Source organism: Sorex fumeus, unplaced genomic scaffold, assembly GCF_029834395.1.
Source record: "Sorex fumeus unplaced genomic scaffold, SorFum_2.1 ptg000053l, whole genome shotgun sequence".
Classification (NCBI taxonomy): Eukaryota; Metazoa; Chordata; class Mammalia; order Eulipotyphla; family Soricidae; genus Sorex; species Sorex fumeus.
The window spans coordinates 460,010-487,530 of record NW_026606110.1 but is presented as its reverse complement, the minus strand read 5'-3'; the positions used below and the strand labels follow the sequence as shown (position 1 = coordinate 487,530).

At 49.3% G+C, this 27,521-nt stretch overlaps 1 protein-coding gene across 1 annotated transcript in view; it reads right to left on the bottom strand.

The window, feature by feature from the left end:
- Positions 1–27,521, bottom strand: part of CPQ (carboxypeptidase Q) — a 294,821-nt gene that overhangs the window by 144,108 nt on the left and 123,192 nt on the right. Inside the window, exon 4 of the mRNA XM_056124932.1 lies at positions 13,884–14,091. Within this exon, the coding sequence (XP_055980907.1) occupies positions 13,884–14,091 (208 nt within the window). The remainder of the gene's footprint in view (positions 1–13,883; positions 14,092–27,521) is intronic.

Here is a 27,521-nt window from a genome sequence, read left to right as displayed (position 1 = left end):
CCAGGAGTGATCCCGGAGTGCAGAGCCAGGATTTCAGCCCTGAGCACTGCTGGGTGGGCCTCCCTCCCCAGTCATATATATATAAATCATGCTGGAGGAGGTTTTGCGTTGGAGCCTGAGGTAACTGCAGTGAATCTGGCCAGAACTGCTGCCCAGGCCAGCCCATCATTCAGCCAGAACCGCCAGGACAGGATGCAGTACTTAGGTCTTCTAGGGCCACAGAGACATTAACTACAAAGCGATGATGTATTTTTCCCTTTTCTGAAGAGAAACCAAAGCCAAGCGCATGAGTCCCGAAGAACAGGGAGGCAGTGAGGTCCTGTCCCTACCACCTGCTGCAGACACAGTTCCTTTGTTCCAGTCCCGAGTGGCCTCAAGGGCTGAGGATGTGGAATTCCAGAGAGGGGACCCAGCGAGGGGTTAATCTGTGCCGACTGAGGACCCCCCAACCCCACCTCGTTTTCATTGCCTGCTGCTGGACCAACAGCTCTAAAGAATCTCCTTGCAGAAAGCATTTTATTTCTCCAAATTTCTTTCTCTCTCTTTTTTTTTCCTTCCCACACTCTCCCCTTAAGTCATCTTATAAAACAGACCACTGGGAAAGTGCTGGGGGTGGAGCCTTGTGGGGAAGAAGGAGTTTCCATAGCGACTGTTTGATAAATATGGGCTGTGGTCAGTCCCAACGCTGACCATACTTACGAAACAGCTTTTTAATGAGATGATCCAGAGAATTCCAGGAGCCATCTCTGTGTTGTGATGCAGGAATAACAATTGCCTCGGAATTCTTTTTTTAATTGAATTGACTTAAGAAGGGATCGATTTTTCCAAAATTACGGCTATGCTTCGGAGGAAAACAGAAGCGGATCCTGTTACTTAAAGTAAAACTTGAGGTGTGCGTTGAGGAGAAAGAAAACAAAGTGCCTTATTTTCAGCACAGTCTACAAATCGACAGCAAGGGACCCCAAATCAGAGCTGGTCCTTTCATTTATTTATTTTCCATTTGGGGCCACACCCAGCAATGTTCAGGGGTTGCTCTGGGCTCTGCACTCAGGAATCCCTCCCGGTGGGCTTGGGGGATCATGTGGATTGCTGGGGATTGAGTCTGAGTTGGTCACAGGCCCGACTGACCACACTGTCACTCCAGCCCCCAAATTGTTCCTTTTAATGTGAATACACACACTTCTGGCATTAATTGTGAATTAATTACTCTGATGGCAGACACAAATGAGATCAAGCAATGACAAAGTTTTCCAAACTTCACTAGCAATTTTTCCGAGCCGGGGCGGGAAAATTGAACGTTTAATTGTGGGGTAGGGGGGAGGTGGGGGTGGCAAAGGAAGGCCTGTTTGAACACAGCAAGAAGCCTTGAGCGTAGCTCTCAGGAAAGGGGGTGTCTCCATGGCCTGGCACCAATGTTTTTGTACTGATGTGTCGTTCAGGCTGGTTATGTTAACTCCTGCCTCAGAGTCCAGCAGGGGCACGTGACAGGAGTTGAGCTCAGAGTTGTGGGATGGATGGAGAGTTCAAAGTCAGTCGGGGTGTAGGGAAGAGCTTACAGGCAGAACAAAGCCACCAGGAAACTCAGCGTACCCTCACTTGTGGCGAAACAACGGCTCAGGTGCAACTAGGAGAGATTCATGGTCCATGATGAACCGTCCAAACTACCTTAGAACCACGAGTCACGTCAGTATAGTGATGGGAAGTGGGGAGTCACCCAGCCTGGCCTCCCACCCCACATCCAGACTCCTAAGCCCCAGGTTCCTGGCCCCGGATATGGGATTCCCAGAAACAGGGGCTTTCACAGGCCAGGCAGGATGCAGAAAAGATGTGTGGCCTCGTGCTACATCAACTCTGAGGAATCAAATTAAAATAGAGCAGGCCTGGCCTCCTCCAGGTCAGCTGTACTAGTCTGTGAGGGTTCCCTTCAGGAAAAGGCCGACCCTGGGGGGCTCACGCCGCAAACGGTCACTTCCTCTCCGGCCTGCAAGTTTAAGATCAAGGCATTGAGGAGGGTTCATCCTGGCCTGCAAAAGGTCTCTCTCCTCGGCTGCTTTTCACCAGGTTGTTTCTCTGTGCGAGAGTCTCTGGGTGTGTCCCAATCTCTTCCCCTTAGGAGGATGCCAGATCCGAGGGGTTCAGGGCCCCCCTAAAGGGGCTCATTGCAACTTGGTCAGTTCTCCAAAGGCCCTGTGTCCAAGGACATAGACTTCCGGGCTACTCCCCACCGAGGTTTCCAGGGGCTGCAGGCACCGCATGGAAGGGGGCCATGGGCCGAACTCAGCTTAGAGCAGGGACTGAATCAAAGTTGGAATTCGAGACGCGAAGGCAAACACCCTATCCACTATACTATCGTCCCGGCCCCAAAGCTCACCACCCATACTCCAAGAGCTCTGCATCACATTTGATGGGGTTTAAAGTGGGAAGCAACCAATACTAGAGGGAAATATGTTTTTTTTTACTGATACACACAGACACACAGACACACACACACACACACACACACACACACACACACACACGGCTCAACCTTCAACAACATGGTAGTGATCTCTTATAGAAAGGTTTAATGGGCGGCTGGAGCGATAGCACGGTGGGTAGGACATTTGCCTTGCACGTGGCTGACCCGGGTTCGATTCCCAGCAGCCCACATGGTCCCCAAGCACCGTCAGGAGTAATTCCCGAGTGAAGAGCTAGAAGTAACCCCTGTGCATTGCCGGGTGTGACCCAAAAAGGAAAAAAGAAAAAGAAAAAGAAAGGCTTAATGGGCCCTGGGTAAAAGACAACAATCTTCACACTCTTTCTTCTAAGGAAACTTTTTTTTTGTGGCATTTTCAATAGTTTTTCCTAACAAACAACACAAAATAAATGATTTTGGTTCTGCTTTGGGGTTAGGATTCAGGATAGAAATATTCGAAATATGGTGGTGGGATTGGTGTTCGAATATTAAATCTAATCAAATATCGTGAACTACTTTATAAAATAAAAATGTACCTAAAAAACAAAACAGAAATAAAGTAAAACAAAGACGCGGAGGGCAGGCGAGACGCCAGGAGGGGGCTGCGGGCTGAGTGGCTGACTAATTAGCAGGATGCCAGCATTAAGTCATCGCATTTGGAGAGAAGGATAGATTATAATTGTTAAGAAAACAAGTCCATTACCAAATAACGCATTTATTTACAGCGATGGCCTCACTACATTAAGAGCCAAATGGAGTAGCTAATGGACTTTAGATCATGGGAAATGACTCGTAGAGCCGCTGTGTCTTGGCCGTTCCAACAGTCCCTCAGTGAGGCAGGGCTCAGCCAGGGCAGGACAGCAGTTTTCTGTCCCCCAAGTTCTCCATGGCCAGCCCCCAGCATCCACCCCCCACTTTTTTTCCCCTGCCACCCTACCTTCTCAAGTAATTTCAGACAAACTATCAAGATGGCATTATGTTAATTCTCTTAACAACACACAGAGATAACATTTACTGAGAGATTAGCAGATGTCTGGCCTTAGGGGAAGGGTTCTGCATTATGTTATCATGTTTACTTCTCATACAACCCAGTAATGAATCTAGTGCTCTCATCCCAACCTGGGGAAACCAAGGCACAAAGGAGGTAATAACTTCTGTGTGGTCGGTGAGGGAGCTGAAGTTTAACTCAACCCCAAAGGCTCACCTGGTCTTCAACAGGACTTCTGGTCCATTCCGCCACTAGAGACTAGGCCCCCAAAAATTCAGAGCAAATCCTTGTAGGGAGACTGTTACAGCATGAAAGATGCCTCTAACAGGGGAAAAAGAAATCCAATTCTTTTGAGGAAGTCTCCCAAATTACAGTATTGTCAACTTCCTACAGTGCCTTTCCAGCTCACCAGATAATGCTGACTAGAAAAAGCCGAATTTAGGGGTTACCAAACTGGGTGAAGACCTGGGAACCCAAGGCTCTAGTTTCAACTAGCACGGTCACTTCTCACAGGTGCCCAAGTGAGTCTGTTTCCTCGGGGTGAGTTTTCAGGGCAGCTGAGAGGGAAGGAGGCCCCGTGGCACTGTTGCATAGTCCCATACTACAGTGGAGGAACTGAGGGGTCTCTGTCTCTGTCAGGCCTGGGGCGCATCCCAGCTGCACACTCAGGCATGGACTCACCTCACTCCACTGGTCATTAGTGAGGAAAGACAGGACAGAAGTTTCCTCAGGGAGCAGAATGAGGGGGGCACTGGTGTCCTCAGAGGGGAGACTGAGGGGGACACAGGTGCCCTCAGGGAGAAGAATGAGGGGGACACAGCTGTCCTCAGAGGGAAGGCTGAGGGGGACACAGGTGACCTTGGGGAAAGAAATGATGTGGGTCCCAGAGTCCAAGGAGGCCCAGGAAGCAGTGCTGCCTGGGAAGTGTATGTGTGTTCGTGGTCGGGGTTGAACACCAATCTGTCCCCAGGTCCCTTCCTCGGATCTCTGCACCCCACTTTCTCTCAGATTGAGCCTTACACCTGCAGGTGGAACTTCCAGCCCAGCAGCCTGGGCTCGGCCCAGCACCCCAGTTACTGAGCGCTGCTGGGTGGTCCAGGAACCACAGGGTCCTGAGAAGTAAGAGGGCTGGGGAGTGGGGGAAGACGACAGGAACAGAAAGACCCTAATTTTGAGCATATGGTGACAGTGTCCCAGGGAAGGAGGTGGCCACAGGTATACAAACTAAAGTCACAATTAAGTCCCATATTTTAAAAGGGGGGGGGAGGAGCTAAGAAAATAAATTGTGTAAACATAGTTTACCAGTCTCATTCCAAGTGTCCCTTAGTTGTCGGAAGAAACGGCTCCGGGAGCAGAGGTGGAAGGATGCTGAACCCTCATCTGCAGTAGCCGGAAACCAAGGGATGCTGGGGATTGAACCTTGGTCGGCGGCATCAAGGCAAACACCCTCCCCACGGGACTATTGCTCCAGCCCCACAGCCACTGCTTTGAGCAGCTAAGAAATTCGTGGGACTCTGTCTCCCTGCACAGAACTCATCACAACCCCAAGCCAGCAGGACCCTCCAACCCATAAGCAAGTGGTTCCCTGTTATCACAGGTGCTCGGTCTTTGCCAAGTCAAACTAAAAGCGAAAAGAGCAACCGGCACAGAAACCATTTGTCGGTGGGAACACGCGGGCCTCTGGCAGGGGCCCTGGCTCCCCCAGTCGCCCTCCTATCCATAGTGGGGTGTGGGTACTGTGAAGGGTGCTGGGGTGATCAATGGATAAGCCACACCCGTGGGGGGTCTGGGAGACACTCTTTGGCCCTGTCTTTTCTGTGGTGGTGGAGGTCATCGTGCAGGGTGTGTGTGTGTGTGTGTGTGTGTGTGTGTGTGTGTGTGTGTGTGTGTGAAAGATCTTCGTGTTGATCATTCTGGCGGCATCCAGCAAGGCTTCAGGCTGGATGGATAGATCTGTAAATAGCCACCTAGCCCAGACAACAGCCCTGGGCGGCCGCTGCAAAAGGTAAGTGGGTGGGGAGTCCGGAAGCGGAGTATGAATTAGGCCCCTCACAAAACACATCACTGCCCCCCACAGAAAGCATAACCTTGCCACCTCCAAAGCTCAGAGCAGAGACAATCACTGAGTCTCTGTGCGCTCTGTTCTCCCTCTCTCCTCGGACCCTGACCCGCGGGTCTCTGCCGGCCTGGGTAGGTCTAAGGTAAGACCCAATGTGACCCCCAGGGGTCCCCTTAAAGCAGAGGGGGGCCGATGACTGGCTCTGGAGTCATAAGAAAGGGTCACATTGGGCGCCAGAGCCAAGAAGCTAAGAGCACACATGGCCCAGCTGCCACAAGACCAGCTGGCTGTGACCAGCCTTCCTGGACCCCCTGTGGGTTTGGCTCTGGGCAGAGGGTCCCCCAGAGGGAACTTGCTGTGTCTTCTTCTCCTCTTGCACTGCTGACTATGGCCAAAGGTGTGGGGGTCCCTGAAGCATCCCCACCGTGCCAGGCGAACACCCGGATGGTTCTGGGCAGCCGCGAGGTCTCAGCAGAGCCCACCCCTCACCCCCACCCCCACTCTATTCTGAGGAGAGGCTGAGTGTGGCGGCCTAGGGGGGAGCTTCTCGGGGGCAGCGTTCCCTCTCTGCCTCCTCCAGACTCCGCTGCAGTGGGGGCATGCCCCCGCGTCGGAAAGCTGAGCCAAGGGGTCCCCCCAGGGTCCTCAGGAGCCCCTGCTCCGCGCCCCCCACCCCGTTCCTCACCTCCCCTGGCAGCCAGGACACAGGGAGATGTGTGGTTTCCCCTGCTGGCCGAGGACAGGAGAGGGGACATCCTCTGAGGAGTAGATGAGGAAGCTCCGAGACAACCGATGGCTCTGAGGACCACGACACACGGGGCAGGAGAGGTAGCAGCGAGCGGGCCAGGCCCGCAGTGAGGAAGGGCCGGGCTAGCAGCTGGCGAGTGTCACCTCAGATGTGGCCTCTGCCTGGCCAGTCTGGGGGGGGGTGTGTTCAAACTGAGCCTGGGACCCACGTTACCTTCCTTGACCCTGAGGGGACTGGAAGGAAGGACGAGATGGGGTGAGGGTGGGCGGTGCCTGGTGGGTTTGGACATGTGTTCTCTTTAGTTCAGTCCACAGCACGCTTCCGGAGACTCCGCAGCCCTCAGATCGAGACTCTTGGAGCTGGTGGGTGCCAAAGCCGAGCCCCCCTCTGCAGAGTTGAGGCTCAGCTACTCCAGGAGCAGACACAGGGAGGACCAGGACCGTTCACTCGGGGGGGGGGGGGGGGGGGACAGCTGGCGGGCCAATGCAGTGCTTGAAATTCTCAGAGGCCACGGCCCTAAGGTGGGATACGTTTGTCATGGTAGCAAGGAGAAATAAATCGGGGCCCACGTGCCGTGGAGTTAGACCCCCATAGACAGCTGCACGCCTGTCCTTGCCCCTGTGTCGCAGAGATGGACAGCAGCCTGGCCAGTCCTGGATGACCGGCCCTGACTCTACCCTGCCAGGCACCCAGGGTAATGGGTGGGTTCTGGGGGAGAGGAGGAGGGAGAGGGAGAGAGGAGGGGAGCACCCCATGCCCCCAGCCCTGGCTCTCTCTCCAGCAAGGCTGCTGGCCTGGGTGTGGCTGGGGAGAGGCGCCATGGGGATCCTTTCCTCCCAGGAAGCCCTTCGGGGAGAGGCACTAGGAGGCGGCTGGGTGTGGAGGCCCAGGCCCGGGACTCCATCTCGCTCCCAGTTCCCGACGTCACTGTGAATTCCTGCCCACTTCGGCCTGGAGAGGGACAGATGGTAATGCTTAGAGGCGAGCACAAGGCAGGGCCCTTCCTGCTGCCCTCTCTGGCGCCTGCCGTGGCCCACACTAGCCGCCTCTGAGCGTGGGAACGCGGAGCGAGAGGCCAGCGCCCTCCTCCCAGCCCCGCGCCCTCCCGACGCCCCTGCCCTGGGCGGAGGCCTGGACCAGGCCGAGACAGGTCACATCTGGGTTGGATTATAAACTGCCGCCACCAGTGGCAAAATACGAAACCCAGGATGGAATTTTCGCGAGCCACGGGAACGCATGGGGCAAGACATGCGGGGCCCGGGGGGCCTCCAGGGTGTAGCGGGGGAGCAGCCAGGGAAGATTCTGGAACGGAGTGTGAAGGCACAGCCTGTGGCCTCCGAGCCTGTTTGAACAAACACTCAACCCCCGTCAAACTCCAGTCCCCCATCCATGTGCATATGTCTGCGTGCATGCACTCACGCGTGTGTGCGTGCATGTGTGTGTGTGTGTGTGCGTGTGTATGTGTGTGTGAGGGATGGCAGCAGATCCTTTCCAGGTGGTAGGGAAGCTAATTTCTCCCCCACTTACTGCATCTGCCTGACCCTTACTCAAGTTCAGACTCCACGGGGGTTGGGGAGGAGAGAGGGAGAGTGAGGGAGAGAGAGGTGGGGGAGAGGGAGAGAGAAGGGGAGGGAGGGAGAGAATACGTCATTGATGAATTGATGAGACAGAAAGAGGAGAGGAGAGGAGAGGAGAGGGGTGGGGAAGGGAGGGAAGGGGAGGGGACGGGAGGGGAGGGGAGGGGAGGGAGGGAGAAAGAGAGAGGTGGAGGAGAGAGGTAGGGAGAGGGAGAGAGAGGGAGAGGGGGAGGGGTAGAGGGAGAGAAGTGAGGAGGGAGGGAAGGAAGGGCAGAATCAGCAGGAGGGTGGGTGCAGACTCTGGAACCATGAACTCATCCTCTGCTTGGCCGAGCCCCATGAAACCATTTGGAGCGTCTGAGACGCCGATGTGACAAGAGTCCTGGCAGAGCGTCTCTGTCAGCCATGGGAGGGGCCAGTGAAAAATGACCTCTAGCATTTTTCCATAGCACGTTGGTGACCCTAAGACAGATCCACCAGGGGCGGCGGGGGTGGGGTGCGGTGTCATGCATGGACAAGGGACCTCCACACCCTCGGCGCCCAGATAAACTTCCAAGCCAAGCTGGACCAGGGGCAAAGGGGACAGGACATGGCCCAGCAGGCCCTGCTCAAGCCAGGCAGCAGAGACACGGGCAGGCGAAAGGGACAGGCTCAAAGGCCCAAGCCCGGGTCTGCTCGCTGGGCAGCGCTTGGGGTCCCAGCCCCACTCTGGTTTTGCACAAAGTCTCCTGCAGCGCAAGGACCCATAGGAACGCCTTCCAGCACAAGGGGAGACTGAGGCTCAGGGGAAGCAGCCGGACACGGAAAGAGCAGGAAGGGAGATGAAGGGCTTGCAGGGGAGGCACAGAGATAAGAGTGATCTGGAAACCACAGCAACAGGGACTCCTGGCTGGATGGCCACTGTCCTACCCCACACAGCAGCATACCCGACACCGGCCGTGTCCTCAAACTCGCTGGCTACTGGCCCGTAGGAAGCGGAGGCCCCGCGACACTTCCACCTCTGGGGACCACGCGTGGCAGTGCTTGGTTAAGAACCCCCCCTTAGGTACCACGAGTCAGGGCCACACAGAGCCAGACGGAGCCCGGGGCCTCACGCATGCCAAGTAAGTGCCTTTCTACAGAGCTGTGTCCCCAGGACCCACTTGGACTGGTTTTGTTTTTCGTGCCAGACCCAGGGCTTATTCCTGGCTCTGTGCTCAGGAGTCCCTCCTGGGGAGGCACAGGGGACCATCTAGGGTTTTGAGGGTGGAACCAGGCCGGCAGTGTCCAAGGCAAGTGTCCTACCTGCTGTCCTGTGACTCCAGTCCCAGCTCCGGCTGCCCCAGCAGGCATGCGAGAGAGAGGCTCACTGGTCAGCTGGAGGGTCACCCCACTGTTTGGGATGAGGGGGAGACAGGGCAGAGGCGAGGAATGGGGTCCCCTGTCGCCCACACGAGAACCTGTGGACAGGAAATCCCGTGGTGCAAATCTCTTGAGTCACGCTTGTGCTCTGCCATCTAAGCTCGTTTCTGGAGATTCATTAAGAAAACAGCCACGTGCTGGGTTACGGCGTGGACCCAAAGACCTCGCGTGCGTCGAGGCAGAGAGAAAAACAGGAGAAAGTTCTACTGACCAAGCGGGTCAAAGTCAATTTGGAAGTATGGTAATGTTGCAGAGAGATGGGGCATGACGAAGGAAAAGCAGGCATGAAGGGGCCGTAACTGCAGCTAAAAATCCACATGACGTTAAATTAAGTTAGTTTAGCCTGAAATGAGGAGTCAAGAATGTGCGCAGAATAATAACGCCCTTCGTGGAATCATCCGTGTTTAATTTAACCAGCGCCGTGGTGGAGGGGACCACAGTGTGTGGCCAGCGTCCTCTCGCAGAGGCCCCGGCAGCTTCCCGGCCGGAAGAGATCGCCCCTGAATGGCTCCCACCACGGCGGCCTGTGGATTATTATTTAAAATTGCCCCATTTCAGCCAAGGCCGTCAGTGGCTCATAAGGCAGCTTCAGAATGGCCCTGCTGAATTTTTGTTGAGAAATCACATTACTTTTACCCCAAGATTAATGTGCAGTGCAAACCTCTAATAACAGGTTTAGGGAAGTTATGGAATACCCATTTGTTAGAATAACTTGGAGGCTGAAATTTCTAGTTGAAAGAATCTGTTTTGCCGAGTGAGAAAGAAAAAAATAGATCTGACACGATGAAATATGATGCCATGAAATATTCAGAGAGAAACTACCCAGAAAGCAACGGCAACCAGATGTGGAGAGCGGCAGTCGGTGTGTTTCCGAGTGGAAGTTCTGTTCACTTGACTCTATTTTCCAAGTGAGCAAGGCGTCAGTCTTACGTGAAATCCCAGCAGAAGACAATCCATGGAGTGTCTGCAAGGGGGCAGTCGCTACCTTGGGGCACAGTGGGGCATGGGTGGGACACAGCTAGGGCTCCGGGCGTGGGGCTCCACTGGCCAGTGCCAGTCAAAAGCTGAAGATGGAAGGAGGGCAAGGAATGACACATCCATCCAGGCAATGTCTCTTTTAAAAAATTCACAGGTAAGAAATTGAGCTCCCATTTGACCCAGCAACACCACTCCTGGGAATCTATCCCAGAGAGGCAAAAATGTACAGTCGAAGTGACATCTGCACTTGTTTGTTCATTGCAGCACTCTTTACAATAGCCAGAATCTGGAAGAAACCTGAATGCCCGAGAACAGATGACTGGTTAAAGAAACTTTGGTACATCTACACAATGGAGTACTATGTAGCTGTTAGAAAAGACGAAGTTATGAAATTTACATACAAGTGGTACTACATGGACAGTATCATATTAAAAGCAAATGAGTCAGAAAGAGAAGGACAGACATAGAAAGATTGCATTCTTCTGGGGAACATAAAGTAACAAAATAGGAAACTAACACCCAAAAATAGCAGAGATTAGTACCAGGAAGTTTGCTCCATGACTTGGAGGCCAGCCACACATGCTAGGGGAAAAGGGAGCTCAGATAGAGAAGGGAGCACCAAGTAAAGGGTGTTGGGAGGATCCTCCCAGGATGGGAGATGCATGCTGAAAGTAGACTATAGACCAAACATGATTGTCACTCAATGCCTCTCTTGCAAACCACAACACCCAAAAGGAGAGAGAGAACAAAAGGGAATGCCCTGCCACAGAGGCAGGATGGGATGAAGGGGATGGGGGTGGGAGGGATACTGGGATCCGTGGTGGTGGAAAATGGGCACTGGAGGGATGAGTGTTTGATCATTGTGTAATTACAACCCAAGCACAAATATTTGTAAATCTACAACTGTACCTCATGGTGTTTCACTAATAAATATTAAAAAATAAAAAATCAAATCAAATAAAAAAAGGTTAAAAAATTCACAGAGGAGGGATGGGGGGAAATGGGGTGTGGGGGTGGGAGGGCTACTAGGATTATTGGTGGTGGAGAATGGGCACTGCTGGAGGGACGGGTACTTGATCATTGCATAACTGAAACCCAAGCACAAAAGTTTGTAAGTCTACAACTGTACCTCATGGTGTTTCACTAATAAAAAAATAAATATTCAGTTGCCCAGCATGTGGCCATGCAGAACGTAGTTGGGTTATAACACGTTCAGTTCTGGACAGGGAATACAGTGGGTGGGGTGCCTGCCCTGCCGACAGCTGACCCAGGTTGGTCCTCAGCCCCCCTACCCCCTATGGTCTCCTGAGCACCTCCAAGAGTGATCCCTCAGCACAGAGCCGGGGGTCAGAGCTGAGCACCATCGTGTGGGGCTGAACACTACATCCACCACCAACAAAAAAACTTTGAAACCCCCAAATCAAACATTTCTGCCTCTAAGGGCTCAGGTTCAATCCCCAGCTTGAATATGATCTCCTGAGCACCCCCAAGAGTAAGCAGAGAGCCAGGAGTAAGCCCTGAGCACCACTGGGAGCGCTCAGAAACCACCTCCCCCTCCAAAAAATAATTGTATTTCTGCCTCAAAGGGCTCAGGTTGGATCCCAGCACCACATATGCCTCTGCCCAGCTAGCAGCTTGGGTGGGGGGACCCAGCACCGCTGGGCCAGAGCACCAAGGTGCCACGGAGCTCACAGCTGGGGTTGGCCCTGTGCCAGAAAGCCACGCCTGTGGCTCCCATGGGCTGAGGCGAGGGGGGGAGACAGGGGAAGCCTCAAGCTCTTCACCCACTCTTGCTGGACCCAACTTCAACTGAGAACGCAGTGCCAGAAAGTCAGGGGGCAAGAATGACCTGGGAAGGGGAGGCCTAGGGAGGCTGGGCACCCCACTTCTCCCTGGACTGACACAGCACCTTTTAGTTTCTCAAGTGGAAATTCCACATGATGCCTGAGTGGCTTTGCCGTCTTCCTCAGTGTCCACACGGAGCTGCCCTCAGAGGAATCCTGTGGGGATGCTTAATCAATCACTATGACTCAGTTACAATGCCCCAGAAATTGTCTTTTGGTAACTGAAAGGAACAGATAGCCTATGTAATCATAGAACTCTGTTACTGGGAACTATTGTTTTACTGTTGCCAGATAGAAAGAAAGAAAGAAAGAAAGAAAGAAAGAAGGAAGGAAGGAAGGAAGGAAGGAAGGAAGGAAGGAAGGAAGAAAGAAAGAAAGAGAAAGAAAGAAAGAAAGGGCATGTTTAATGAAATAAGACAGAAAGAAGAAGGATAAGCATGGGAAGATCTCACTTCTACGTGATATCTGCAGTAACTGGATGTGGGAATGCAATGTTTTAAAGGAGGGATGCCCAGATCAACCTTGGCCCCAGGCTATAGGGAGGAGAAGGAAAGAAAGGCACCTTGGATGGGGGTGGGCAAGGGACAGATGGGAAGAAAGGGCCGGGTCAGGAAATCGCGACACAAAGCTGGTGTTCAGGAAAGATGGAACCACACAGTCAACAACACTGAAATCAAGAGACCCAAACTTTAACAATCGAACTCAGAAAAATGCCTGTCAAGAGGGTGGTGGGAGTCTCTTTCCGCACACCAGCGGGGCTGCTCTGCCCGTCTCTTCGCCTGGCACAAAGGGCTCAGAGTTGCCCGTGTGGGGCTGAAAGGATCAAATCAGACAGTTCACACAGTACAGAGGGAAGTGGTCAGCTGCCCACGGGTGCCCAGGTCAGACTCCCCAATTCCAGCAGGGTGGGAGACATCCAGCTAACCCAATCAGTCGCTCGAGTCATTGATTTTGGTCATTTGGGGATAACTCGGCAGTGCTCAGGGCTTACTCCTGGTTCTGTGCTTGGGATCAAACTTGGATCGGCCACGTGCAAGACAAGAGCCTACCTCTGTACTATCTTTCCGGCCCCCGATATCTCACTTTTAACTTCACTGATATAAAGGGTAGCTTTCCTGACAGATAATGGAAGTAGTAAGGCTGCGGGAAGAATAAGACCACACCGAGGAACACAGCTGAGGTCACCTCTTGGACCCCATGCCTGGATGGGCGGATGAACGGCAGTTTCTCTCTTGACCTGTGCCCTGGTGGGTAGCAGGCAGGCTCCACTCTTCCCCTGCCGTCAGAACCCCACGATGCCAAAGGGACCCAGAGCTGTGGGGCTACAGTCCTCAAGGGACAGGCCTCAGACCTGGCAACATACGGTGGAGACAGTGGTAAACTTGAGGGACAGAACCCACGAGGGCCCAGCATGGACCAAGGATCAAGGACAGCATCCCCGGGTGCCAGAGAAGAGCCAGGGCCAGGCCTGGATGGCGACACGGGGCCTCTGGAACTGCCTCCCTCAAGCTGCGCCGCCAACACTATTGGCTTCAGGGGGCGCTGCAGTTTCACCTGCTAATTTTGCATCCAGATTTCAAGGAGCCTCATTCTCAGGGGAACTGAAGCAGTTGGAGGCTGACACCCAGCTCTCACCCTGGATCTCTGGACCTCTTCTGTCCTTCAGCTGAGTCAGTGGAGGAAGAATTTTTTTTTTTTTGAGGAGGGGTGTGGGCACCCACCTCTTGAAGGAGGATTTCCTGAAGACACCAGCTCTCACTGGCCTGTGTTTGCTCTGGATAAAAGCAAACCAGCCCGTGCCCCGACACCCCCCCCTGCACTGCCCCCACTTACTTCGTCTGGGTACTTCCAGCCGACGATCTCAGCCACGGTGTTGAAGGAATCTGCATCTGGGAGGTTCTTGGCTCCCATCTTCAGGTGAACGATGACTTGATGGCCCTGTGAGGCCATCCGGGACATCATCTCCGCATCCTCCACGGTGATGCAGGCAGCAGGGATCTTGGGCACGTTCTCTTGGTACTCCTGCATGCCTGTGTGAGGGCTGTGGGAGAGAGACGGGTCACTGCCTGCATCCGAGCCCCAGGCACCACCGCAGTGCTCACCCCTCTCCTTGGGAGTCCACAAGGCCTAGCAGAAGTGGATGATAATGATTTGTTTTGGGCTCCAAGGTGATTCGCCAGCCCGACCCTCCCCACCTTACTGTTCAAAGTAGCTTTGGAGCCACGGCTGGCTGATCATTTCTAGGAACGTGTTCTGTGGCTGGAGTGATAGCACAGCGGTAGGGCGTTTGCCTTGCACGCAGCCAGCCTGGCCGAGCAAGGCTCAATTCCTCTGCCCCCCTCTCAGAGAGCCTGGCAAGCTACCGAGAGTATTCAGTTGCCAAACACAGTAACAAGAAGTCTCACAATGGAGACGTTACTGGGCCCGCTCGAGCAAATCGATGAACAACGGGAGGACAGTGTGTGTTTGTTTTGTTTTTTGTTTGTTCTGTGGGGTTGAGTCTACTCATTTGCATGAGCCTTTCCACAAGGGAAATTGCCTCAAAGCCAGCAGAAATTGCCTCAAACTCTCAACGGTGCCTTAGTGACCAAGACATGCGCCACCCCGGGAGCTCTGTGGCCTTTTGGTGAGACATGGAAGACCATGTGCCTGGGGTAAGTCTGGCCCAGAGCCACCCAGCTCCCTTCTCTCTCCCATCAGCCCCCAAACACAGACGTCTCATCTTTTAGTTCTAACACCACTCAGAGAATATGGTCTTGGAATGCCGAAACAATGTCTGGGAAACTGAATTATCCCTGCGCCCTCTCCCCCCACCCGATTTTACTACGATCTGGACCCCAACAGAGAAGTAGGTCAGTCCAACTGGTAGAACATTTCCTGCTCATTTCCAGATGCGTGTGACCTTCCCAGAAACATTCGCAATCCGTTTCCATGAATCTACTCTGCCGTCTCATCTCTCTACCTACTAATGGAGCGCATCAAATGCCATCTCCCAAACTGTTCCTCCCCACCATTCCTCTTTCACCTGTAGACACGAATCCAAACACCAAACACTCCCAGATACCCCCGCCCCCCCCCCCCGCCTCACCCCACCCCAGGCTCCCTGGAGACCAAAAGTTTTCCAAAGCAAGCCCAGCCCAGCAATCAATTCCCACAGCGAGACACAGCTGACAGCAGCCCGCAGACCATCCAACTGTTTCCCTACTGTCCTTGCTTTTACCTGTTTCTGATTTACAGAAGAGCCTTGACTCACCTTCAGTTTGTTTTTTATTTTTATTTTTATTAGCGAGACACCATGAGATACAGTTGTAGACTTACACATTTTTGTGCTTGGGTTTCAATTATACAATGATCAATCCCTCCACCAGTGCCCATTTTCCACCACCATTTTGGTACATCTACACAATGGAGCACCTTCAGGTTTTTTGCAGTGACTCTCGCCTGCAGGTGCAGGAACACACAGAGCCAGCTCATCCCTGAGTGACCCCTTCCAGCTTTGTTTCCTGACCCCCATCCCCACCCGTTTCTATGGTTGGCTCTTGGCCTCATGCCATGGCCTCCCCTCGATTTTTCACCTGTAGCTTCCTTGGAATATCCTGAGGGACCTTAGGGGACCTGAGTGAGAAGCACCCCGTGAAGTGACTGCTTATTTTCTTAGAGAAACAGCAGACCAAACGTCTCAGGGGACCAGTCTGTCTGGCATCAAGTCTGGGCTGTGCCACTTACTGCCAATTCTGCCGAGTGAGGGAGGTCTCTGTGTCTCTGTGGCTTCATCTAGCAAGGTGGGGACATCTTCAGAATTCCTACATTTTGGTTTATTGTGCAGGTTTGGTTCAATTCAACCCACTCTGCTTCTTAACATGAAGTCCCCAATAAATGCTGCAGTTAAGTTTATGGAGTTGTCTGTTACATTACCTCTACAGAGAAAGACAATCTAGTCCCATCCTTCACATCATCCAAATATGCCCTTCACACACACTTCTTAAATGCCGATGAATGTTCTGCTCTCAAGAAAGAGACAGATGACTCAAAACTTGAAAGTCATACTACAGAAACCCTGAGTGTGAAGCCTTGTTCTGCAAACCCTAATCCAACTTCACTTTGGGTTCTGGATGTCCCCGGGCCTGGGTTCAGCCTCTCCCTTTCTCTATCCCTGCAGGATCCTAACAACAGAGACAAACTCTTTTCCCACAGATCCATATCTCCAAGTCCTGTCAGTGGAGACCTTGTAGACCTCATAACATTGCCATGAGGAGCAGCACAGATAATGAAACAGACAAAGGTTGAAAACCATGTTTGGCACAAGGTCATGACTTCGTAAACACCGGCTGTTGTGATTGTTCCTTCTGTGCTGCTTCTCCCCCCCGCCCCCCACTGAGTTGGTGGAGTGATTAATGACCAACATAATTTGAAATATGTAGGAAGACAATCTATTTATTATTCCTTTTACCTTACGTGATGTCTGGGATTCAACAAATTCTCCTTGTTCTCAGACACTCTGACTCAAGAGGTCAGTTTAACACTTCTTAAAGGTCCTTTTAAATGATGTTTCTCAACCCCTATGCGCTAATAAGTCACAGCAGGAGATCTGAACACGGGGCAAGGGGCCAGGTGCGTGTGTGCCCAAGGCTGGACAGAGGGAGGGTGGCGAGAGACCTCCTCCAACCGTGGTTGTGAATTCAAATCATTAAAGTTCTTGGATTGCGCGATGAAGCAAGATCTCCAGAGGTAAATGATCTAGCCCTGCTTACCAGAAATAGGCAGAATGAAGACTAAACCATTTATTAGAGTCCCATTCTTTCACTGTCAATTGTACTTCAGGGGGATAATCAGTATAAACACCACTTTCCTGTCCCCATTCACAAGCCACACTTGCAATCTTACAATAAATAGCAAAGAGGCAACTGCAAGGAGGCCACAAAGAAGAAAAATTAGAATATTGAAAGATTAATGCCAATCCCTCACAAACTCTTCCCAAATGCCAGAGAGGAGGGAATACTTCCCAACTCATTCACAAAGCCGCTACAACCAACATCACCAAAAAATAGTAAAGAAAAAGACCTCACGAATGGCATTTGTCTTGCACGCAGCCAACATGGCCCACCCGAATTCGATTCCTCTGCCCCTCTCGGAGAGCCTGGCAAGCTACTGAGAGTATCTCACCTGCAAGGCAAAGCCTGGCAAGCTACCCATGGAGTACTCGGTATGCCAAACACAGTTAACAAGTCTCACAATGTTACTGAGCTCGCTTGAGCAAATCAATGAACAATGGGAGTGACAGTGACCTCATGAATATAAAGGCAAAAATTCCTCAAGAAAATGACATAGAACTGATATGAGCAACATACAAAAAGAACCATGTACAAGGACCAAGTAGGATTTATCCCTGGAATGAGAGGTTAGTTTATAATCTGAAAATAATCAGTGTTATATATCAGTAAAGGGCAAAATCCCAAAAGCTACATGATTATCTCAACAAATGCTACAAAGTCTTTTGGCAAAATACAATATACCCTTTTCTTTTCTTTTCTTTTTCTTTTCTTTTCTTTCTTTTTTTGCTTTTTGGGTCATACCTGGCCATGCACAGACAGGGGTTACTCCTGGCTCATGCACTCAGGAATTACTCCTCAGAAGACCATATGGGATGCTGGGAATCGAACCTGGGCCGGACGCATGCAAAGCAAATGCTCTACCCACTGTACTATCACTCCAGCCCCAACATACCCTTTTAATGAGGGGGAAAAAACAGTGCACTAAGGAGCAAATTGGAATTCCTAAACCTGGCAAATGGCATCTCCCGTGTAACCCAACACTTCAACACTCAGCTTAATGGGAGAAGACTGACTGCTTCAGCATCCATGACAAGTAAGTACTGCATTCAACATCAGTCACAAGACAAATTGCTTGCTCTCTCCACTTCTACTTAACATTATACTAGAAATTGTAGCCAGAAGGACTAAGTGGAATCCAAGCAGGATAGGAAGGAGTGAAATGACCTCTGTTCGTTGACTGCATGGTTATGCAACTTCTAAGAATCTACAAAAAACAACCTATTAGAATCTTAAGTTAGCAAGTGTGCAGGATACAATATTAAATAAGAGGCGGTTTAAAAAATATTGATATTGAAAAATAAGTTGTCTGATGAGAATACCAGATTGGGGTGAGGGTAGGTGGGCTGGAGGTGACAAAAGGGCATGGCTTGGGGGTGTTGGGCACTTGGTGGTGAGGAGATGACATGACTGTGCACCCCAAGACCAAAACTTTAAATACTACTGTTAAACACATTGTCTTAATTAACATAAAGTAAAGTAAAGGCCCTCTCGTTGTTCGTCGATTTGCTCGAGCGTGCCCAGTAACGTCTCCACTGGAGACTTTGTGTTACTGTGTTTGGCATATCGAATACATCACGGGGAGCTTGCCAGGCTCTGCCATGTGGGCGAGATACTCTCGGTAGCTTGCCGGGCTCTCCGAGAGGGGCGGAGGAATCGAACTCGGGTCGGCCATGTTGGCTGCGTGCAAGGCAAATGCCCTACCGCTGTGCTATCACTCCGGTTAATTAACATAACACTTAAAAAATTGAGTGGTAGCAATAATATAATACAGCAGCAATAAGCAATCTAAAAAGTAAATTAAGCCAACAGTTCCATTTATAGTAAGTTCCATAGAAAGAATCAAATACCACAAATAAATTTAAGAAAAGAAGTGCAAGATTGTACATAGTCAAATATTTTGGGGGCTGGAGCAATAGCACAGTGGGTAGGGCATTTGCCTTACACTCAGCCAACCCAGGTTCGATTCCCAGCATCCCATGTGGTTCCCCAAGCACGGCCAGGAGTGATTCCTGAGTGCATGAACCAGGAGTAACTCCTGTGCATCGCCGGGTGTGACTCCCAGAAAAAAGAAGAAAAAAACCCACAAATATTTTGCATTTGTACATGCACAATATTGTTGAAATAGATCAAAGGGGGTCTAAATATTTGAAAGATAGCCTATGTTTATGGGTTGCTAAATGGCATTGATCCCCAAATTGATCTATGTATTCTCCACCATCCATAGCAAAATTGCACCTATCATTGTGAAGAAATTGACAAACTGATCCTTTAAACTCAAATAGGGAAGCAAAGGACTGAAATAAAACAAGCCAAATAGGAAAAGTAAAACAAAGTCAGAGACTGACACTTTCAAATTCCCAAAGCTACTGCAAATCTATAGTAATCAAGACTGGTGGTAATATAAGGATAGAATGTAGATCAATAGGACAGAACTGAAAGCCCAGAAATCAATTGCTACAACAAGGGTAATTTCGCTTTCAAGAGGGTACAAGATAGTTCAAGGGGGATAGAAAAAATATTTTTGATAGATGATGCTGAGCACACCAGTTACCTACAAGCAAAACTATCAAGTTGCACTTCGATGTCACAATATGCAAAATATTAACTGAAAATAAACCATAGACCTAAAGGCAAAAGCTGGAGCTTCAAATCCTCAGAACCTTAAGTAAGGAAAACACATCTTTGATACAACTCCAAAATCATAGCCAACAAAAGAGACAAACTGAATTATCAAGCTCTTCAACTTCTTTGAACTTATCACCCAAGGGAAAAAGACAATCCAGAGAATGAAGGGACATTTTGGGGAACATACATCAGATAAGGGTCTTATATAGCAAATGGATCCAGAACTCTCCAAAGCCCAATAATGAAACAACCACCTAAATGAAAATGTGAATAGACATTTCACCAGATACGACATGCAAATGAATTACAAGCCCTGGCAAAGATGCTGAACTGTCATTACCCAAAGTGGGAAGGTGAATCAAATGCAAGACTCAAAACTAAACTTCCTTCCTTCCTTCCACATCACAAAGGCAAATAACAACACGTACTGGGGAGCACATGGAAAAATGTGAACTCTTGTGCATAGCTGGTGGGAATGTGATGGGCGAAGCCACTGGGGAACGGGCCAAAGTTCCAGAACAAGTTAAATCTGGAGTCGCCCTGTGACCCAGAAGTTCTACTTCTAGGCACAAACGAGAAGAGAAAATACACGGGCACACACAAATGTGCACAGAAATATTCACAGAAGCAGGGCTCAAGAGAGGAAAGATGGAAATACACTAGCATTTCCTTTAGGAAATAAAAGAAGCAGCAAAACATGGTCTAAACATACAATGGCATGGTATTCACCCATGAATAAGTCACACACTGACTCAGGCTCCCACACAGATGAACCTTCACAACATTAAACTAAGTGAAATCAGCCTATCACAAAGGAACTGTTCTAAGACTCCATTTAGATGGCAAATCAAAAAACACTAAAGGCCTGAGGGTAAGAGTTCAATTTTAGATGGAAAGGAAGTGGGAGGGCTAGTTGGGGGTAAGGGAGGGGAGGGAAAAGGGAGTGAGAGCTTGTTCTCGGAGAGATGATGAAAATATTACAATCAGAAAATGGTAGTTTGCACAACTCTATGAATACAGTGAACCCATCGAATTGTATGCGTTTGAAGGCTAAATAATTGTGAGAGCATATGAATGACACCCCAACAAAACTTCTATTATTTAAAAAAATTACCAAAGTAAGAAGTTTAACGTTTCATCCGTCTCAATAGGGAGAAACATTTGATATCTTTTTCATTCAAAAATGCATGCTTGGAGCTTGAGAGACAGTGCAGAGTTTGAGGCATGTGGTTTGCATGAACCAGCCCAGGATCCATCCCTACTAAGTATAAGGTCCATCACCAATAGTGATCCCTGACCACAGAGCCAGGAGTAAGTCCTGTGTACCACAAGGTTGGCACCATTCTGCCAAGCCCCTCCCCTCCAATAAATCACGTTTACACAATGTATGAAAACAAAGTGGGTGGGTCTCTATGCTTGCAAAAGTGAAGACCCCGTATATAAAATGAACATTTGAAATGCAAGTCTAAATCTGGTGTTTCAGATTTCATTCAAGTCTGTGTGTATTTTGTGCAAAATGACAGCATATGAAATGGGCTGAGTATCTTACCTGCAAAGAGTAAGTGACACATTTAGCAAGTGTGTAAACTTCTTGCCACATCCCTTGATGACAATCACTTCTATCGAGCTCCTTATAAAAGATTCTGGGCATTTTATGTTCCTGAGCATTTCAAATTTTGCAAAGCTCAAACCAACTGTTATAACGAGGATGTCAGCTGAGATGAAAATATCCAACAAGAGGACAATTCTGTGCACCCAGGAGCACATACAGGTTTTTACAGGGTCTTTTTTTGACTAAAATAAAGGTCCTTTACAACACAAACCAAGCTGGGAACATTTCACAGAGAAAGGTTACTGGGGTGTAAATAGTGTTTGAAGCTGTCTTTTGTTTCTGTGAAGGTTTTATCTCTCTTCGTTGTTAGTAAGAATACTTATTCTGTTTATTAGAAAGGTGTGTTAGACTTAAAAATCAGTTTGAAGATTCTCTTTGAAAAAAAAATTTTAGATCTACTACTGAGGAGTAAATTCACTGCAGACTTTTATACTATCATTAGCAGCTATAAAAATAATCTCAGATATTCATACTGTCATTAACAACACAAAAGCCAAGTATTCACTTACCACAGAGAGAAAAAACAGAAAGGGTATTCCAACTCTTTCCAACTCCCAAAGGTAAAAACAAAATAAAACAAAGCCAAAAACTGATCACAAGAGAATCTATGTAATATAATGATTGAGTTTTGGCTCACAAATTTCATTTCCAATTCCTGTGATTCATCCAAAATGATGCAAGAGCGATCTTAAAAAGTCCAGTTCAGGGGGAATGCCCTGCCACAGAGGCAGGGTGGGATGGGGGTGGGTGGGTGGGAGGGATATTATCCATGGTGGTGGAAAATGGGCACTGGTGGAGGGATGAGTATTTGATCATTGTATAATCGAAACCCAAGCACAAAAATTTGTAAATCTACAACTGTACCTCATGGTGTTTCACTAATAAAAATTTTTAAAAAATGTCCAGTTCTTCAATTTTCCTCCATACTGAGGATGAACTCCACATGAACAGAACACAACCTCATTTCCTATCTTATCCCTTGCAAGTCTCAATAAAACAGACTATTAGAAACACATGATGTTAGAGGTGGACCTTTTCCAAATATGGCGCCCCACATAGCCAGCTCCCCAAGAATGAGGAGGAGGAGGGTCAAAATGCCTAGAAGAAGAAACTGATTTTTAACATTCACAGCCTCCAGGAAGATGTTTGGTTTCTTTTTCTCTAAAATAAGGAAATGTAACACATATAACTCCAAAGAATAAATAATAAAAGAACTTCTTGTTTAGATTTTTAAACCTACTGTATTAAGGTTCATTTGTGTTGAAGCTTGATTCAGTATATCGGCTTACAAAATACATATTATAGGGCCAGAAAGATGGTACAGTGGGTAAGGTGGGTGTTTTCCATGAATTCAACCCTGGTTAGATCCCCAAAACTGCATATAGTCCCCCGAGTACCACCAGGATGACCCGGGAGCATAGAGCTAAGAGTAAACCCTGAGCATAACAGACCTCCCAAAAGATACCATAACCTACTATCACCAGTAAGTAAAATACAGGTCATAGAAAATATTATTATAAGAAAAACTGTAAAATGCAAAATAGGGACAAGAATCAAAATACAAATGTGGTTGTGTATCTGCATAGAGGTAAGGTAAAGGTAAAGGCCCTCCCGTTGATCGTCGATTTGCTCGAGCGGGCCCAGTAACGTCTCCATTGGAGACTTTGTTGTTACTGTGTCTGGCATATCCAATACTCTCGGTAGCTTGCTGGGCTCTCCGAGAGGGGTGGAGGAATCGAACTCGGGTCCGGCCATGTTGGTCGCGTGTAAGGCGAACGCCCTACCCGCTGTGCTATCGCTCCAGCCCTATCTGCATAGAGTCAAGGTATTTAAAATTGCATCGTTCATTATAGCAAATTCTAGAAGTCCGTATTGAATATTTTTTAAAAATGTCTTTGCCAACACCCAATAAGAGAGAGAAAACAAAAGGGAACGCCCTGCCACAGAGGCAGGGTGGGATGGGGGGATGGGGGGTGGGAGGGATACTGGGATCCGTGGTGGTGGGAAATGGGCACCGGTGGAGGGATGGGTGTTTGATCATGGTATAATTGAAACCCAATCACAAAATTGTGTAAGTCTGCAACTGTACCTCATGATGTCTCACTATTAAAAAAATTTTTAATAAAAAAAATGTGTTTGCTTTTGCTTCGGTGCTACACTAGCGGTGCTCTTTGTGGAGGACAAAGACAAACTTATCCACCTTCGTGCCTTTCCTGTTTCTTCTCATGGAGAACAGGGATGGAGATCTGGAGAAGCAACACACTTCTTAGGACCACAGTTAGCAACCTTAACACAGAAGGTGAGAGAGTGAAGATGGAGAAGTCTAGGGTGCAGCTAACGTCATTCACTGTGAAGCATGGCAAGCAAACCCATATATTCTAAATTTTGTTTCTTTGTTTGGGGGCTACATTCAGCAGTGCTAAGATCTAATCCTGGCTCCGTGCTCAGGAATCACTCCTGGAGCTGTCCGAGGGACCACACGCAATGCCAGGGCTTGAGCCCGGGCCAGCCAAATTCAAGGCAAACACCTACCTGCTATTTTGTCTCTCCAGCTCTATACTCCTGTTTCTCTAAGTCACTGCAATCGCAAGGTCTGTGCCAATTCAGTCAATTCAACAGAGAAAGGATTGTCTTTTTAACAAGTGGTGCTGGGAGGACTGGGTGTCCGCATGAAAAAGAATGACATGGACTCTTACTGAAGATTGTTCACCAAAAAATGAACTCAAAATTGATTAATGACTTAAGTGTAAGGCCTAAGGCTGAAAAAATTCTTCATGGCATTGGATCTGGCAATGATTTCTCGGTCATGGCACCAAAGGTAGAGATAACAAAAGGAAAATAGATAGTAAGACTTCATAATAGTGAAGGTATTTGTGCATCAAAAAAACCACAATATTTGCAGGTACAAAGACAACCATAAAAAGGAATAAATAGCACAGCGGTAGGGCATTTGCCTTGCACGCAGCCAACATGGCCAACCCGAGTTCGATTCCTCCACCCCTCTTGGAGAGCCCGGCAAGCTACCGAGAGTATCTCGTTCACACAGCAAAGCCTGGCAAGCTCCTCGTGACGTATTCGATATGCCAAACACATTAACAACAAGTCTCATGATGGAGACGTTACTGGGCCCGCTTGAGCAAATCAATGAACAACGGGAGGACCGTGCTACATAATAAGAAGGAATAAATAATTCCTGTGCTAAAGGATCAATATTCAGAAGACAGAGAACTCAGAAGACTTGAAGAGACAAATCTCCAAGAAAGAGGCACCAATAGCCACCAAACATGAAAAGAATTTCAGCATCATTAACCATTCCAGAACTTTAGAGACATCACCTCATCACACCTGATGCTACTCTGAATAATTACCATCAAAGAGCAGAAAATAAGTGTTGGCAAAGAAGTGGAGAAACTGGATTCCTCCTGAATTGCCGATGAAAAATATCAACTGGAAAACAAGGTGATTTCTCAAGAAAAAAATAAAACCAATAATGCACACAGTGAAATATTACTCAGCAGCAGTCAAACACACGATTCCGCCATCTGTAGTAACATGGAAGGGCACAGAGGGAAAATCATGCTTAGTGAAATAAACCAGGTGTATGCAGCTTTTAAGAGATGAAGTCATGAAATTTGCTTATAAGTGGATAGACATGGAGAGTATCAAGCTAAGTGAAATGAGCCAGAAAGAGAGGGACAGACATAGAAGGACTGCAATAATTTGTGGAATATAAAATAACAAAATAAAACTGACACCCAAGGAGAGTAGAGATAAGGGCCAGGAAGATTGCTCCATATTGGGGCTGAAGTGATAGCACAGCGGGTAGGGCATTTGCCTCGCACGCAGCCAACCCGGGTTCGATTCCCAGCATCCCATATGGTCCCCTGAGCACCGCCAGGAGTGATTCCTTAGTGCAGAGCCAGGAATAACTCCTGAGAATCGCGGGGTGTGACCCAACCCCCCCCCAAAAAAAAGATTACTCCATTGCTGGAAGCCTGCCTCATGAGCTGGGGGAGAAGGCAGCCGGGATAGAAAAGGGATCACTAAGTCAATGATGATCAGAGGAATTGTTCGGGATGGGAGATTGATGTTTAAGTAGATAAAGGACCAAATGTGATAGCCTCTCAGTATCTGTATTGCAAACCATAATGCCCCAAAGTAGAGAGAGAGAGTATGAGGGAAATTGTCTGCCATGGAGGCAGAGGGAGGGTTGGAAAGGGGAGAGTATACTGGGGACATTGGTGGTGGAGAATGTGCACTGGTGGAGGGATGGGTATTCGATCATTGTATGACTGAGACTCAAACATAAAGGCTTGCAATTGTATCTCACAAGTGATTCAATAAAATAATAATAATAATAATGACATGGTGACACACGGTCCTCCCGTTGTTCATCGATTTGCTCAAGCGGGCCCAGTAACGTCTCCATTGGAGACTTTGTTGTTACTGTGTTTGGCATATCGAATACGTCACACGTAGCTTGCCAGGCTCTGCCGTGCGGGCGAGATACTCTCTGTAGCTTGCCGGGCTCTCCGAGAGGGGCGGAGGAATTGAACTCGGGTAGGCCATGTTGGCTGCGTGCAAGGCAAACGCCCTACCGCTGTGCTATCGCTCCAGCCCTAATAATAATAATAATAATAATAATAATAATAATAAATAAGCCAGGTGGAGAAACAAAATGCCATATGACTTCACTCCTCTGTGGTATGGTGTGAAAAGAACCCAACCAAATATTTGGACCATAAGGATGCTCAGCGGTTAGCAGGAAGGATCAGGGAAGGAAGGAGGGTGGCGAAACAGGGACACAGGGGACACTGGTGCCATGAAGGATGGAAACGGCTTTTCTTAAGGCGAACTTACTGCTGTAGGGCCACATGGGAGTTTTCCATGACACGCACCTAAACTCTTGCAATGTTGTCACATGTCAAGTGCCTTCAATTTCAAAATCAAGGTTCCAGTCAAGACGCTGATGGTGCCGCTGCAAGCGCCAGAGTTGGCCCAAGGAAGCAATTCTCTGCGCTCTGAGCAGGAGATGGGGTCATAAGGTGTCTGCATGAGTGAATGTGGGTGTCCCTTGAACCTTAGTCTCAGGAGAGTGACAGGAACTGGCCGGCCGGCCGCCCGTCATAGAGTGCTGGTCAGAGTGGGACTGGTGAGGGACCGTGAGGACAGCAGCCTCCAACTACCACAGCTCTGTGCTACGGACGACAGCAGAGTTTGAACGTGTCTGAATGGGGCCCTTTGGGTCCAACTGGCACCGCCATGGGGCACGGGTCCTGGAACTGAGGGATGCTCTGCGTTCCCACCACGGGGCCCTCGCGACTGAATGCTATTTCTTCCCCAGACCAGCCCGCGCTGACCACAGCATATTATGGAGGAAAATCTCCTTGAATGTCAACTCATTAGAGACCTGGGATGGGGCCTCATGCCCCCTGGGCAGGCCCTGATGGACTGGTGGCCGTGGCCACCCAGAGTGCCCAAAACAGTAGCAGCCCTGGCCCTGGTCCCAGTCCCTCCCAGGGCTGCTTGTGCCTTGGCCACTGGGGCCCAGGGGGTGTGGCGACACCAGCAGGTCCAGCTGGACCTGAGGGGTGAGTGCATCAGCAGCCAGATGGTGCCTCCAGGCTCCCCGATACCCACAAATCGCAAAGTTAGGTATACGTGAGCCATGCCCACAAACCACCTCTGGCTCAGCTAGACAAGCTCATTTGTTGGCCTTGCTTCAGGGACCCAAAATAAATCTTGAAAGAGATCAAAGGCCACAGTTAATCTCAGACCCTTGCAAGGCTGAATAGACTGGAGTACATCAGAGGGGACGTGGGTTAGCCCAGTGCTTGCCCACACAGAGTCCCCAGAATCCACGTGCTCTCACAATCCAAAATCACCACCATGCCCCCAGATGGGACTCCACCGTCTTGGGACAGACCTCATCGAGATATTAACCTGCTGAAAACTAGGGTATGTGGGTTTTGTGACTGAGATCTCCATGCTTTCTTGGGGTCAGGATGGGCTACTTCCTCCCACCTCCCTGTATTTCCAGAAGCCCCAGCAGTCACATCCACACCCCAAAGCAGCCATTCAGGTAAAAAAGCTTCTCCAGCTGTATCTTCCCAAACACCCTGAACAAACAAAATGACCTCTTAGTATCTGTATTGAAAACTATAATACACAAAAAAGGACAAAAGGAGATATAAAACCATAGAGAGACAGAGAGACATATATATATACCGCTGTGCTATCGCTCCAGCTATATATATATGTGTATATATATATATATATATATATATATATAGAGAGAGAGAGAGAGAGAGAGGAGAAAGTTGCCTGCCATAGAGGCAGGCAGGAGTGATCATGGTGGGGGGGGGTGGGAGGGAAATTGGGGGTATTGGAGCTGGGAAACGT